Genomic DNA, 17,260 nt, shown 5'->3' with positions numbered 1-17,260 from the left:
TAATTATTCTGTAACATTTCTCCGCCCCTGTAAAGTGGCAGGTGTTTTTACGATTGGTGGATTTCATCCACAGAGCGGGCAACAGTCTCAATGATGGCTGCTTGGTATGTCCTAATAAGGCCCACATTTCACCTGGCTTCCGTCTGTTCCAGACCCACTAACACTAACTGGAAGTAAATTGTCTCCATGCCAATTCACGGCTCAACCCTGAGAAAATCAGGACGTCAGGCATTTACCCACCAATGGTGAGTTCAAAAGCAAACCTTTTGAAGGTTTTAGAAGGTCTGTGAAGAAATTTATTCTTGGCAATGAGCTACAAGTTGCTGGTAATTATCAAAATGGCTCTTGATCTGCCACCATGGTGTGGACTTTGTTCCCAGCAGGGTATTTCGACTGATACTGCAATGCTTGTGTTAAATCCTGTAACATAAGAACTAGATGTAGATGTGGGTGACATGGTACTGAAAGATTCAACAGATATTTAATACAACTCTTTGCATATATCCATTGCAATCAGAGGTGCTTCATTGTTTGGGCTAATATCTAGCTTTTCAATTCTAAACAGTACCACACTTTCACCAACATGTCATGTTTCAAGTAGCCCCAGTTAAGATAGAGTCTGAAAAATCTATGTCTTCAAGTTATATTCTCTGATACACTGATGATATACTAGGCTTGTCTCTTAAAGGAACATGACACAACTGTTAGCCTGTTCAGAAACTTATTGTAAAAGTACCATGGCAGTAAGGAGATCAGGAATTTTCTGCATACAGAAAGTAATACTTTTATTAGCAGCATGATCTCCTGGCCTACTTAACACACCTTCAAATTGAGATTCTGTCAGATTGATGTGATCCTGTCATGCATGCTGTCACTTGAGAATTCACTCCTCTTCGCTCCCAAATGTGAACTTAAAAAGAAGACATCCTCATGAAGACACTGAGGTTACCTGTGAAGCACTAAGGCTCCCCGTGTGAAGCTGACTCATTTCCCTCCTGTCCTAGCAAGCTCAGAAAACAAATCGGTGCACATACCACTGGGCCTTGAAGACATTGCCAGAATTTTCCTGATAGAGTTTCCACTCCATAGTCACCATCACGGCCTTTGCACTTTGAACCAAAATCTTATCCTGTCACCCCACTAGGGTTGATGGCTCATGGTTTTGGAACCTGAGTTAAGAGTTTGGCCTGATTTAGATGAGTTCTTTTCCAGCTGCACTTGTAACAACATTTGAGTTTAATTCAGTCATATTTCACATTTAAACATTAAGGTTTTCAAATAAATGGAATGTAGAAATCATTATCTTTCATAAAAAGGATACTTTTTTGTTATTTATAAAAATTAAATTTACATAATTTACTATAAGACCACCCCCCACTCTGAAGCCCCTGGCTGTATATATCAGATAATTGTGTAAAGAAACAAGCAGCAGTCTATCTGATCTTTTATTTATTAAGCAATTAACTAAATAACTCAGCTCTGCAGTCAGCAGCTTATTGCTCAGATCACTTAAAGCAGCCAAACTCTCTCAACATAATCATGGTTAAAGTCAGGTCAAGGAAGAAGTTCTTTTCCTTTGAAGGAATATTCTTGAGACACAGTCCTACAATCATTAAAAGTGCAAGGAAAAAACCTTGACATCTAAATTTTTAAAAAAGCTACAGTATTTCATCGCAGCAGTATGCAGAGGTATGCTGTGGATTCAGACTCATATCACCGAGACTCCATCTCAGGGGAAGAATCAGCTCATAGACACCCCATGCTCAAAGCAGCATTTCTGGAGTCGGTGAAAGTAGGTCACCTTGTCTGCTTCGTTGTTGGTAGCCCTGGGAAAGTAAAGACATAATTTACTGTGAAGAAAATAAATCACAGGGTAAAATTGCAATGCTTGAAAAGAGTGTTGTAAAAGGTTAGTACAGGATGGCTTCTGTTTGAATCATTCTGGGCTTCTCCTTTGTGAAGAGCGTTTTATGATCTGGGCATCATTTTTAAAAATTCAATTAATATAAGAATGGTACTCAACTTCATTTTATTCATTTGTCTACTCATATTTGTCAATGTCTTATTGAGTACATGGTATTGATGCTAGCAAACGTGGACAGAGCAGAAACTAAGTAAAACCATGCCAGGGACCTAAATTAAACAAACATTTAAAGATTCGTGAGTAGTGAAAGACCAGGGTGAGTGATTGTATGCCTAACAGTATTAGCCTCCCTAACTCTTATCAACCGCTTAAAGCATTTGTCACAAGTTAACAGGTGCGAAATGATGGCTTTTTAAAAAAAAAATGCCCTGGAGATACTGATTAATGTTTCCCACCAGTTTTGTTCTTTAGAACAAGCCGCTATTTCCTTTCTTCGTGCTATCTTAAGGGAAAGGCATTCTTTTCATTCTTCTTCTGCACTCCTATTAACATCATGACATGACCTACCAAAAGAACATACACTTTAAAAAAAAAAGGGCTCTGTCATGTAACAATACATTACTTTGCATCAAAAGCAGAATCTTCCACTTGTTTGTAGTGAATTTGGAGGTGGGAAAGGCATAACGTTGGGCAGAACAGTGGCTAATCTGAAGGCAGCCATCTCCTTGGCTGTACCAGAACTAAGTTCTGGGTAGGAAGGCCCCTGCTCAAGCTTCCAAGCCTGCTTCCCATTAAGACCTTTCAGTGGCCAATTAATAACGAGTTAAGGGCCTTATGCCACCATCTGTGTTAATCCTGTAGTGGGCATGTCTGTTGCTATCCAACGTACAAAGCAGCTAAAACTGTGTGGTCAACTTGTTACCTCAGGAGGTGGAGGGAGGGTGGTGACAGAGGTATCCCTGGATCCAAAAGACTGGGCATTGGGGCCAACTGAGAGCCAGCTCTTGCCCTTGCTGCTAGTCCCTGCACCCATGTCTGCATTACCTCCACAGTGCTGCACACATTATTTACCTGTGGCCTGGATCACTCTTTCATCTTGAGACTCTGGAAGGTGTTTCTTCAACAGGAACCACTACCTCCATGCTGTGCTGCTATGCATAAGATATACCAGCCTCTGATTCGCCAGCAGCTGTCATTTGGTGAGACCTCTACACTGGGATCTTGATTTCTAGGGGAGGCTCAACAGTGTTCTCACCAATGCCTGGTTGGTTTGTGGTTTGTTGTACCTTCCTGAAGAAAGGCAAGGCAGGCCTCCCACCAACTCTCTATCCATTAGGCAAGAACCCTACACCTCAAAATGATTTCAACACATGGATTCATTTATGGCATAGAAGAAACTCACCTAGCCCACTGAGTCTATACTGACTCCTCTTTGAGGTTCCAGTCAGCCTTTCCCCATAATTGTGTGTATTAATTTTGTTTAAGTATCCGTCCGATTCCCTCTTGAAAATATTGATCATGGCCACTCCGCTGATGCCATGGAAAGTGAGTTCCTAGTCATTGTCACACATTGCATAAACATGTTGTTTGTCCCATTCCCCCTGCATCACTTGATCAAAACCTTGTTTCTGTGTTCTCTAGTTATTGCAAGGATGAGAACTTTCAGCCCTTCAGTGGAATTCGGGCATTTTCTTTCTGGAATTTTGCCCTTAGAAATGTTTCACCAGGGGTATAATTAGAATATATTGCAGTTTACATTTGGAAAACAAAAGTGCAATGGAGCTTATGGACTCAACAACAGAAAGGGAACAGACTTGTTATTGATTCTGGTGGTGGTGTTGTGCATGCACTGCGTGTACCTCTGTTCACCTGTGCAATGTGTTGATGTGTGTGTTTGTCCTATGAGACTGTAATAATTAAATTGTAACATGGGGCTGGAATTAATTCTTCCTCTCTATATCCAAGCTTAGCAAGGAAACATTACTTTTTATTGAAGAAGAAATTAGACATGCCTTACCTTTTGTTGTGGCCTCAGTGATAAACATTTGCCCCTTGTTCAAAGTCTGAATATTTTTGGATAAAGAACCAAGCAGTCAAAAATGTGAAATACTTTGTATTTTAAAAACAATTCAACTGTACATTTTATTATGAAGCTAAACACTAGTGAATAATCTAAATGCAATCAATTCCAACTATTGTTACAGTAATGGTTTAAACAGCTTTCATTCATCTAAAAAACAGAGTACTCTGGAAATAGCTGCTTTGATTAAAGTGCTCTGGTGAGTAATTTGCTGCAGTCCATTGAGCATACATGATATGACAATTTGTTGCAGAGATTTATTTACCGGGTAGAGGAAATATATATTAGGTCAATATTGTCATAGCAGTTTGTACTGAAGGTGATGGGACAGGTTAGCAAAACAGTTAATGATCCTGAGATTGAAAAATAGAGGCATTGATGACAAAAAAGATTGGTGTAAACCTATGTGGAATACTAATTTCACCCCAACTGGAGTATTGGATTGGATGTTACAAATACAAGTCTGAGGTATCCCAGTGCCTCATGTCATCACACATCTCCAGTATTTCAGAAGGCAACACGGTGTAGAAATTGAAAGCCTTCTCACCATTTAAAAAAACCATTAACAAGTGAATGCTCAATGGTGACCAAGGCGTGACTAATTTTTAATTGCCCATTACATTTGTTTGGGTAACAGATAGGAGAAAGTTGTGCTGTGTAATATGTGTAGTTACCAGAACAGGAAGTCTCAAGCAGAGGAATGTGTGAGGGAACCTCCAGGAGCAGCTGGTGTTGGTGAGGGAAAGCACTGAACCGGGTAACTGGAGCACTTGTGCTGGGGCATCCAGCTACAGGCAGTGACAATGAGGGGGAGTGCTAGGCAGGGAAGTTGGAGTCATTAAATATATCCTCGCTGGAGGAGATGGTGTCTTTGGGTTGAAGAATCAGATAGTCAAAAGATTTCCTCAACCAGATATAAAGCACAGGGTAACTACATGTAAGTACTGTGTCTTCCATATTTAACCTTAACTTCTCTTAATACTTGTGATGACCTGATGCCAGTGGAATAAAGGATGTCTACTTCATGATGTGCGGGCTGTTTGTGTGTTCAAATTTCATGTTCCAGATGTAAAGCTTTGGATTAAGGACTGAAGAAATTTACTGTCATTGTTCCAGGAATGAGTTTGAGGTGTTTGGATAGGCTAGAGAAGCTAGTTTTGTTCTCTTTAAAACATAGATGGCAAGGAGGAGACTTGATTAGGATGCTTAAAATCATGAAAGCCTTAATATAAAGAGGAATTCCTTTAAAGTTTTAGCAAAGATTTGTAGCTCAGGTTGTGGGTGAGGTTGTTGACTTGCTCGCCAAACTGGCTTGTTTTCATTCAGACGTTGCGTCACCATGCTAGTTGACATCATCAGTGGAGCCTCCGAAGAAACGGTGTTATTCTACTCTGCTTGGAATTTATACTGTCTGGTCCGTTATAGTGAGTACTATCATTTCCAATTTTGATCTGTATGGGTTTTTATATGGGGTCCAATTCGATATGTTTGTTGATTGCATTACGGTTTGAGAACCATGTCCCTAGGAATTTCCGTGCATGTCTATGTTTGGCTTCGGCTACTATGGTTACATTGTCCCTGATGTTCCTGATAAGTAGCAGACACAGTTTTAAGGTGGTTAACAGAAGGAATCAGAGATGACTTGCAGAAAGTTTTCCTTGCACATTCAGTGGCCATGATTTTGATAGCACTAATAGAGCTGCAGTTACAGATTTGTCAGTTGCTTTTGAAATAGGATTGTATATATATTTGAGAGAAAGAATTGCAGGAATATGGGTAAGAGTGAGTGAATGGACATATTTGCTTTGTTCTTCTAAAGAGCTCGTCGAGACTTAGTAGGCCCAATAGCTGCTTCCTGTGAAATTTTTTTATCTACAACAATAGTTAAAACCAGCAAGTTTTGACTGAATGTCGAAGTAGTTTTGTAGTGCCAGAGCAGTTGGTTGGTCATAATACGTAGCACATTAAGAAGAATTGACTTACTCTTGAACAAATAAGTTCTAACTTTTTCTGCGGTTTGTAGTGATTTGTACCAAACTTCGTACCCTTCATGTGCTTTTATGATGTATATCTTGATAAGATACTGTGCAGCAAACCTTATGAAGAAGCAGCGTTAGGCAATCAGAAATTTCCTGATTTTCACCTTTAATGTTTCATCTACAGCTGCTCAAAATTACTATCCAGTTTACTGTTTAATAACTGAATAATAATGGTCTTATCTTTATTCCTTCTGCAAAGTCTGAACAAAGGCATTTCATTATAACCAGTTCTAAAACTCTGAGTCAGTCTCCAAGCGTTAAAGAGGACTATTTTTCTCAGTTTTCTCCAATGTGTTTTGTATCTCTGCTTAACTAAGAAATATCTAGGCAAAAGTAATGTTTTCCTGTTTGAACCATTTAGAATTGCTTGTTACTAATGGCTAATTTCTGTCTTTTTTTTTATTCCTTTGTTCAAGATAAACAATCATAGAGTCCCTACAGTGCAGAAAGAGACCATTCAGCCCATTGAGCCTGCTTTGACCCTCTGAAGAGCATCCCACTTAGCCCTAGACCTCAATCATACCCCTGTAACCTCACATTTACCATGGCCAATCCACCTAACCTGCACATTTTTGGACCGTGGGAGGAAACAGGAGCAGCCATCGGCAACTCACACAGACACAGGGAGAATGTGCAAACTCTACACAAGTAACCCAAGGCTGGAATCAAACTCAGGTCCCTGTTGCTATGAGGCAATAGTGCTAACCACTGAGCCACTGTTGCCACTCAAGCTTATAATATATATTTTTTTTAAAACTGCAGAATGAACTGCATGGTGATGTTTGAGATAGCCCCTTCCACCCCCAATATTTGTCGGACCCATTCCCCAGAAATAATGTCAAACGTATCTACAAACCAGCTTAATCCCATCAGGAGCCCGAATCAGTGATGCTGTTGATTGTATTTGTAATGGTCTGCATATAGAGCCTCTACATCACCACATTGAGGAATTGAGAAAAATCTAAGTGCTTCCCCAAATTGGGGGCAAATTAGTGACGCACACAGCTTGAGACACTTATACACTCTTCCTCATTGGCTGTTTTCAGATTGTCATTCGACAAAGTCTTAAGTATATGAACAAGGAGCAGGAGCATGCCATGCAGCCTTTCACTCAATAAAGTCATCACTAATGTGATTGTAACCACAAATCCACATTCCTGTCTTTCCCTGCTAACTTTTCACCACCTTGCTGATATAGACTTGCTCACCTCTGCCTTAAAAACTCTGTTTCTACTGCATTTTCAGGAAGAGTTCCAAAGACTCATGACCTCTGTGAGAGAAGAAAAAAAATCTCCCAATCTCTATTTGAAATGTGCGACCACTTATTTTTAACAAGTGATCCCTAGTTTTAAATTCTCCATAAGAAGAAACAGCCTCTCCACTTCTTGTCTACCAAGTATCTTATACATTTCAACCAAGTCACCTCTTACACACAAGAACACAAGAACTAGGAGCAGGAGTAGGCCGTCTGGCCCTTCGAGCCTGCTCCGCCATTCAATAAGATCATGGCTGATCCTTTCGTGGACTCAGATCCACTTATGCTGATACAAGCCTAGCCTGTTCAACCTTTTCTTATAAGACAATTCTCTGGTTACAGATATTAGTTTGGTGAACCTTCTCTAAACTGCTTCCAATGCATTTAATCTTTCCTTGAATAAAATGATTAATGTTATACTCCAGGTGTGCCACTTATCATTGAAAAATAATCTCCCTAACTTTGTATCCAATTGCCCTTGCAATAAATGATAACATTCTATTAACGTTCATTTTTATTGCATAAGCTGCATACTAGTTTTTTCTGATTCACGCACTATGTCACCCAGATCCCTCTCCATCTCAGAGCTCTTCAATCTGAACAGATTGTCCAGAAGCAGTCCTTTTTGGAAATATTAATCCTTAGAAGGGAAAGCAGTGGAAATTCCTTGAAAAACAGAGAATTTTTACTATATTAAGAAAGTGTTCTCTATCCATATTACAAGGCATTATGGTGCCTGGTGATAGGTTCTTGATTAATAAGAGGATCAAGGGGAAAAGGCAGGAGAATGGAGTTGAGAAACATATCAGCCAAGATCAAATGGCAAAGCAGAATCAGTGGACCGAAAGGCCTAATTCTGCTCCCATATCTTTTGATGGGTGCCCACCTAGATGAGAAGTGGCTGCAATGCTGTCACTTAACAGACTGTTGACCATTATCAGGCTGGGGGTGAGACTTATTCCTCTAGAGAGCAAAAATCCAATCTCTGAGAGCTGCCAAGCAATCAGGTGGCTGGCAACTATTTGGCAACTGCTCCTGCTGGGACTAATGCTAGAACTACAGGTAGACTCCAGTCGAGATAATCGCTGGAGCTAGAAACCAAGGTCAGGCTGACAATCACTAGTACGTGAGGTTGGATTCTGAGTTTGAGAATCCAGCAGTGCAAGATAAAGGGGAAAGAATGATTTTGGAATGGGGTTGCACCGGCAGGAACAGGGAAACCAGAGGTGGTTCACTACTACAACCATGCCCCTACCCCTTACATGCCCAACAGTAGCCTATGCAGCTACAGTTGCTGATTTTCCATGTGGCATGAACCACCCTCACCCAATGAAATAGTTTTGGGGGTGGAACTCTGTAGCAGGGCTGAGATGAAGTTCTATTTGGCCACTTAATGGATTCAATTAGCCCAAAAGATGAACAGACACCACTATTGTTCCTCCAACCCTTGCAATATTTCATTCTTCAATGGGTTAGTGACAAATGCAGCCATGAAAATTTCTGAGCCTACTTTCGGAGTGTTATTACGTTATTGATGTTTGTCTTTTTCTCACATTCTGACAAGGATGCACAAGAGAAAAATTCCAGGATGAATGCAAACCATGTTTATTTGTCATGTTTTCTGTCTTTAAGGTCATAGCAACTATGCATTTCCTTAACAATAGATCACAGATTTGCCCATCATGCCCAGGAAGAGCACCATAAACTGGCCATCATGCACAGAAACATGGAGAAGCTTTACCATGATTTGATGCATTATTTTGTTATCAATCCAAAGAAAGTCACAGCTGAGGAGCTTTTTAACGATATAAGTAACTTCCGAACCATGTTCATGGTATGTTCATTTGTTATATGAAACTCTGACGATAATGGAACAGCCGCTTCTTATTTATCTTGCTTGTTATCTTCTAGTTATTTTGTGATGGCATTACTGCATTTATAGTTTATTGCATTGTAGCTACTACTTACAAGTATGTTGATATGATAGATTTCCTTACAGAGGTGTTGAGAGGACCACATGTCCGAACTCACTCCTTTCAAATCCTAAGATGTTCTGCCCTCAAGTCCATATTACATCATCATCATGGATGGTACTTATGACATTCCTCTGGATTAACCTTTTCAGACTGTTTCCAACCCATATGTGCCAATAGTTATATTGACTTGCGTTCCAATATAAAATAAGAACTTACTTTCAATTAGTAATCAGATCAAAAGCTGCCCTTCCTTTAACTTACCAAGTAATTGAAGCTACTGTTTGTGATAGAGGTGGTTATTGCTTCATAAATGAAATTGCAATGAATGTTTTCTCCATTTTTGTTCTTAATTTCATCTTTGACACATTTTCTAAGAAACAGGAAAAGAAATAGGCAATTCATCTCTTCAAACCTGTTCTTCCATTCAATATGATTGTCTTTTAATCTTCATTCTTTTCATTAAAGCAAGCTGTCAGGGAAAACACAAAGCGGAGAGAGGCAGAGGAGAAACAGAGACATGCCAAATTAGCCAAAGAAAAGATTGAGAAAGAGAAAAGAGAAAGGCAACAAAAGAAAAGACTTCTCCTGGAGAAGAATTCAGGTAAAAACATGCGCGCATTTAACCTTTAAAGAACAAAAGAAAAGAAAGGAAGTATTCAATCTTTTTGGCTGACATCAGCTAATTTGCTTGAATGTGCAATACAGATGACAATCATTCGATTATCATGAAAAGAATAGATTGAATTCATCCCAATTTTGGGTTCACTGCATTTGCTAGAATTCCATTTGTGCTTTAGAAAACTGTACCTTATTTAGTTCACTCAACTACAAAATGCACTTCTGCTTTGGCATTGTTACGTCGTCTCTTCTTCAACTTCAGTCTTTGTAAATTGGAGGCACTTTGTTGAGAGTGCTCTGTTGATGTAAAGGAACTATAGTATCAAGAATATTCTCAAAGCGGTTTGTTCTAAGTTTAACTCAACCCAAGAAGCAACAAATTGCATTTTGGCTGAAGTAAAAGGCAGTTGTAACCAATCATTGAACATTTTGTCAATCATTGCATAGAGCTATTAAAAGTAAACATTCTTGCATTCTTGTGCTTATGCTTAGATACTTGATTGACTTGGTTATGTTGACAGAGGACTGCAATGTATTTCTGTAGGAGATTGAATGCAAAACCTGATGATTCATTATGTGTTATACTTCTCTCTTACCCCTGCTGTATAAGAACCACCATGTCTGTATGTTATATGGTTATATCTAAAGTTAAAACAACTCCATGTAAACCTTATTCTGTGCTGCATTTAGCCTGTGTGATTCCGCACAGAGAAAATAATCCAATAAGAAGCCAGTAAGAGTCAATAACAAAGCTAAATACTCCCGCCACTGACAAATGGCTTTACTATTGAGCTAACATTTTCGTATTTATTCTTACCGCGCATTTCCTTTTGTTGCTTGTAGTTTCTCTTTGACCATGTGAATCTTCTTTTCGTTGGTTCTGTATTGTATCAATGCCACACAGTCCTTTCATCCTATGTAAACCATAATTATAGAAATGTTTCTTTTGCACAACTAACTGGTGTTCAGGTAACATGGAAACAGGAGCAAGCCGTTCATTCAATTAAAACAGAAGTTGCTGGAAAGGAAGGGTCACCGGAGCTGAAACATTAACTCCAATTTTTTTCTTCACAGATGCTGCCAGACCTGCTGAGCTTTTCCAGCAATTTATGTTTTTGTTCCTGATTTACAGCATCCGCAGTTCTTTCGGTTTTTATTCATTCAATTAAATCCATTCCACCATTCAATTAAATCATGGGTGATCTGTATCTTAGCTGTATCTCCCCTCTCTTAAGTAAACTTTAATACTTTTTCCCAACCAAAGTCTGTCAAATTCCAGTTTATAAATTTTTTAATTCACCTACCTCCGCAGTGTTTTGTTGTGTGGGGAGAGGGCTCCCAGATGCCTAAGTGGAATACTGTTGTTCAAGATTTATATTAATATTGATTGAATGCAGAAATCAAAAGTACAATTTAAATCTTACAAAGGTCAATTTGGGGACAATAATTAATACTAATGAAGAATTCAACATAATACAAAAAGGCTTTCATAAATGGATGTGGAATTGTCAAATGACGTGCGTTTCAATGCAGAAAAGTGAGATGGTGCATTTACAAGATGATGCTTGAATAATAAGCATTTAAGTGCAGTAAAGGAGCAAAGGAATCTAGATTTACAGATATACAGTGCTCTTAAAGTCATGCTGTAAATTAACAAGATCATTATGAAATCAAATTAGACATTGAGTTTTATATCTCGAGGGATGTCTCTGTATATAAGTACAGAGAGCTATCTATGGACCCAAGTTTACACTGCCACCACCATCTAGAGCTAAAATTGTGACATTCAAGACATTTTTTCCTGACGTGGGTGCGTCAAGCCAGGATATTATCTGAGTCTCATTACTCGGATTGGGAGCAAATATCTGGGGGATATTGACGATGTGGATGATGGAGGTATTAGTATAATGTATAATAGTTGGTGCTATGTTTTGACATGAATTGAGGCACAATTTTTGCATATTGTTGGGGAACCTATGCACCGCATCTTTCTATATACTTTACGAATGTAGGAAAGATATATCCTTGTGTCCAAAATGGAAAATATTTTTATTGCCCATTACTGATTTATAATAGAATTGACTTGCTGTACTTGGTTGGTTTGACCTCTTCGGTTTTCTTTTGATTAGAGATATTGAAGTTGATTGACCAGTTATGGTAGTCAGCCACTCAAAGGCAAAATGGACACAAGTCAGGATTATGACAATATTGGAATATAACTTGCATTGGCTGAGCCATGGTGCACTACAGAAATACACTACTACACTTTCTCAAGACTAGCAATGATTTTGTGAAATTTGATGTTGAAGGTGAAAAATAATGAAATTTGTTTTGTATATTGTGAGATTTCATTTAAGGAAATGATTATTTTCAGAATGAATGAATGCGGTTCATCAGAGGGTTTCCCTTGTCATTTTGTCTTGAAAATTCACAAAATTAGATGTTATACGAAGAGGCGGCATGGTGAGCACCGTGACCTCACAGCACAGGGGATCTAAGTTCGATTCCAGCCTTCGGTGACTGTCTGTATGGAGTTTGCATGTTCTCCCTGTCTCTGCGTGGGTTTCCTCTGGGTGCTCTCGTTTCCTCCCACAGTTCAACAATATGCAGATTAGGTGGATTGGCCATGTTAGATTGCCTATATTGTCTAGCGATGAACAAGATAGGTGGATTAGCCATGATAAATGTGGGGTTATGGAGATAGGGTGAGCGCCTGGTTCTGGTTGGGATGCTCTTCAGAGGGTAAGTGCAGGATTCAGTGAGCTGAATGGTCTATTTCTATACTCTAGGGATTCAATGATCTGTTCCTATGCATATTTATTGAATGTTTTTTCCCATTAATGGTTCCTTTTAATGGGTCTGCTACCGGACCTCTTTTCCAATCACCCACTTCAACAGTTGCCAGGGGTCTCTCAAATCCACCTAGCTGATTTCCCCCTTCTCTGGGCTTACTGAGGTCAATAATTATATTCAGCTAGGCATCACGTCTCAGTCCTACAATGTCATTAATTAATTTTTTTTTTCTTTTTAAACGAGAATGGTTATTTTGGAATGGTGGTTTGATAACTTGCAGGAAAGTTTACTTGTATTTTAGCAAGTTGTTATTTATTATATTGTGCAATAAGCGTAACAGTAGAGTGGTAAGCATAGACAGGGACTATAGAAAATAAAACAATTTGCTCAAGACTTCAATCCTGAAGCCATTCCAAAGTACGGTCATAAATTGAAACATGAACTCTGCTTCTTCCTTCACAGATGCTGCCAATACTGCTATTTCCGTATTTTCTGTTTATATCTCAAATTTCCAATATCCACAGAATTTTGCTTATAGATTATTGCATTGTTAGTTGGACATATCTGTGTGACCTAATTTAATCTCTATTTTGGAAAATCTGTTACAACAACAAAAATGTTATATTTATAAGAAAATAACTACATGCCTATGGAAGTATAATTAATATAGAACAGCGGCAGTGCAAAGGTCTTTTAACTTACTGATAGCACATTATCTCAGGAATACCTTATATTTCATTCAGTTCTGATAGGTAATACTAATCTTTCTACACAAACTATTAGCAGGAAAAAATTGTTTGTATTTCATGTTTTAATCCCTTCACCATCAGCCAGCATTCAGTCTTTTATGCTGGTGCCTTTCCTGAAGTATAACAAATTTGAAAAAGGAAGAAAGATGTAACATAGGAAGAAAAAAAATTGGAATTGTAACCTTTATGAAGTTAGCATGCTCAGCAGTTCAGAAAGTAATGTGTTCATAAGTGCCTATTATATTGACTATCATCAAAAATTAAATACAAAGTTAATTTTAAATATTAGTATGTTAAATAATACTAAATTATGCCAGAGATTTTATCAATGGTAACAATACCTTGCTAAATCATCAAGAACTCATTTTAAAATGTACGTTAGTCAAATGATGTCAATTTAACAATACTATTTTGAAAGTGAAGCATTTTTACACAGAAGAATAGAAGATGTGAGGAAGAACATAAGAAATAGGAGGCGGAGTAGGCCATCCACCTTTTGATTCTATTCCAGCATTCACATGTGTTCATGGCTGATCTGATCATGGCCTCTGTCATGTAAGGCTGTGAAAGAGTAAATGCTGAAAAGTGCATTAAGCTCCATCCAATATAATGATGCCATATCGACTCAGGCAGGAAATGGGCCAAATAGAACACAGAATTGGATATCTTGGAGATAGCAATTCTTCAGATAAACACTTACTGGCAAACTGGTTATTAAATCAGAAGCTGAAAAGTAAGTACAGTTTTGCAACCAATTGGGACGGTATCTGATGACATTATATCTCGCCTCAACAGCTATTTTTAGAATATAAGAACTCAGGTATAGGAGTAGGCAATTCAGCCCCTCGCGCCTGCGCTGTAATTAATTACCATCATATCTGATTTCATCACAGCCTCAATCTTACTTTCCTGCTTGCTTTCCATAACCCTTCAACCCATCACTAATTAAAAATCTGTCTATATCCTCCTTAACTTTACTCAATGACCCAGTATCCACAGCATTCTGGGATAGTGATTTCCACAGACTCATGATGATTTGAGAGAAGTAATTTCTCCTTGTCCCTGTTTCAAATCTGCCACCCCTTATCCTAAAACTATGATCTCTCATTCTAGATTGCCCTACATGAGAAATTATTCTTTCCATGCCTACTTTGTAAACCCCGTAGTAATTTACGCAACTCAATTAGAGTGTATAGGCCTAATTGCTCAAAATCTCTTCATAAGACAAAATCCCCTCATCTCTGGAATCAATCTACCTCTACCTGCCTCCAATTCAACTATATTCCTCCTCAAGAAAGGGGACTAAAAAGACAATGGCAGAAACAGCCTTGTCAACCACTGCAAAATCTTCCTTACTAATATCTGGGGGCTAGTGCCAAAATTGGGAGAGCTGTCTCACAGACTAGTCAGGCAAAAGCCTGACATAGTCATACTCACAGAATCATACTTTACAGACAATGGCCTAGACACCACCATTGCCATCCCTGGATATGTCCTGTCTCAACGGCAGGACAGACCCAACAGAGCGGGCGGTACAGTGGTATACACTCGGGAGGGAGTCCTCAACTTTGACTTCAGACCCTATGAAGGCTGGTGGATTTAGGTTACACATGGGCAAGGAAATTTCCTGCTAATTACCACATACTGTCCTCCCTCACCTGATGAATCCGTACTCCTCCATGTTGAACAACACTGAGAGGAAGCACTGAAGAAGGCAAGGACACAAAATGTACTCTTGATAGGGGATTTCAATGTCCACCAAAGAGAATGGCTCAGCAGCATTTCTACTGATTGAGCTGGTCAGGTCCTAAAGGACATAGCTGCTGGACTGGATCTATGGCAGATGGTGAGAGAATCAACAAGAGGTAAAAGCATACCTGACCTCATCCTTACCAGTCTTTCAGCTGCAGATGCATCTGTCCATACAGTATCAGTAAGGGCGACCACCACATAGTCCTTGTGGAGACGAAGTCCCACCTTCAGATGGAGAATAATCTCCATCATATCGTATGGCACTATCACCATGCTAAGTGGGACAGACTTTGAACAGATCTAGAAACTCAGGATCGGACATCCATGAGGCGATGTGGGCCATCAACAGCAGCAGAATTGTACTCCAGCACAATCTATAACTCATGGCCTGATACATTCTTCATTCAATCATTACCACTAAGCCAGGAGATCAACCCTGGTTCAATGGAGAGTGCAAAAGGGCATGCCAGGCGCAGCACCAGGCTTATCTGAAAATGAAGTGTCAACCCAGTGAAACCACCAAACAGGACTACTTGCATGTTAAACAGCATCAGCAGCAAGTTATAGACAGGGCTAAGCGATCCCACACCGAACGGATCAGATCTAAACTCTGCAGTCCTGCACATCCAGTCATGAATGGTGGTAGATGATTAAACAACTGGAGGAGAAGGATCCTCAAATATCCCCATCCTCAATGATGGAAGAGCCCAGCACATCAGTGCAAAAGATAAGTCTAAAGCATTCGTAGCAATCTTCTCTCAGACGTGCAAAGAGGATGATTTATCTCAGGGTCCTCCAGTGGTTCCCCAGCTTTACAGATACCAGTTTTTATCCAATTCGATTCACTCTATGCGATATCAAGCAATAGTGGAGACGCTGGATACTGCAAAGGCTATGGGCCCTGACAGCCCCGGCAATAGTACTGAAGACTTGCTGCTCCATGAGCCAAGCTGTTCCAGTACAGTTACAACACTGGCATCTACCCGACAATGTGGAATATAGCCCAGGTATGTCCTGTACATAAAAAAAAAGCAGGATAACTCCAGCCCAGCCAATTACCACCCCATCAGTCTACTCTCAATCATCAGTAAAGTGGTGGAAAGTGTCATAAACAGTGCTATCAAGCAGCACCTGCTCAGCAATAACCTGCTCAGTGACGCCCAGTCTAGGTTTAGCCAGGGCCACTCAGCTCCTGACCTCATGACAGCCCTGGTTCAAACATGGACAAAAGAGCTGAATTCCAGAGGTAAGGTGAGAGTGACAGCCCTTGACATTAAGGCTGCATTCAACTGAGCGTGGCATCAAGGAGCCCTAACAAAACTGGAATCAATGGGTATCAGGGGCAAACTCTCCAGTGGTTAGAGTCATACCTGACACATAGGAAGATGGTCGTTGTTGTTGGAGGTCAGTAATTTCAGCTCCAGGGCATCTCTGCAGGAGTTCCTCAGGGTAGTGTCCTTGGCCAAACCATCTTCAGCTGCTTCATCAATGACTTTCCCTCCATCATATGATCAGAAGTGGGGATGTTCACCGATCATTGCGCAATGTTCCGCACAATTTGTGACTCCTCAGATTCTGAAGCAGTCCATGTTCAAATGTAACAAGATCTGGACAATATCCAGGCTTGGGCTGACAAATGGCAAGTGACATTTGTGCCACACAAGTTCCAGTATGACCATCACCAATAAGAGACAATCTAAACACTATCCCTTGACATTCAATGGTGTTACCATCACTGAATTCTCAGCTATCAACACCCTGGGGTTAACATTGACCAGAAAGTCGACTGGACTCACCACACAAACACAGTGGCTACAAGAGCAGGTCAGAGGCTAAAATTACTGCGTCGAGTAATTTACCACCTGACTCCCTAAAGCCTGCCCACCATCTACAAGGCACAAGTCAGGAGTGTGATGGAATACTCCCCATTTGCCTTGATAAGTGCAGCCCCAACAACACCTAAGAAGCTTGACACTATCCAGGACAAAGCACCCGCTTGATTGGCACGACATCCATAAGCATCCACTCCCTCCACCACTGACTCTCAGTAGGAGCAGTGTGTACTATCTGCAAGATACAGTGCAGAAATTCACCAAAGATCCTCAGACAGCACCTTCTAAATCCATGACCACTT

At 39.8% G+C, this 17,260-nt stretch overlaps 1 protein-coding gene across 1 annotated transcript in view; it reads left to right on the top strand.

Annotated features, from left to right (window-relative positions):
* The window catches only part of LOC109923937 (protein diaphanous homolog 3-like), a 404,377-nt gene that overhangs the window by 305,153 nt on the left and 81,964 nt on the right, over positions 1–17,260 (top strand). Inside the window, exons 23-24 of the mRNA XM_048598427.1 lie at positions 8,908–9,072; positions 9,680–9,815. Of these exons, the coding sequence (XP_048454384.1) occupies positions 8,908–9,072; positions 9,680–9,815 (301 nt within the window). The remainder of the gene's footprint in view (positions 1–8,907; positions 9,073–9,679; positions 9,816–17,260) is intronic.

The sequence above is a fragment of the Rhincodon typus genome, chromosome 6, assembly GCF_021869965.1.
Source record: "Rhincodon typus isolate 14 chromosome 6, sRhiTyp1.1, whole genome shotgun sequence".
NCBI lineage: Eukaryota > Metazoa > Chordata > Chondrichthyes > Orectolobiformes > Rhincodontidae > Rhincodon > Rhincodon typus.
Note: the sequence above shows the minus strand (reverse complement) of the source record. Positions and strands in the feature narration are given on the sequence as shown.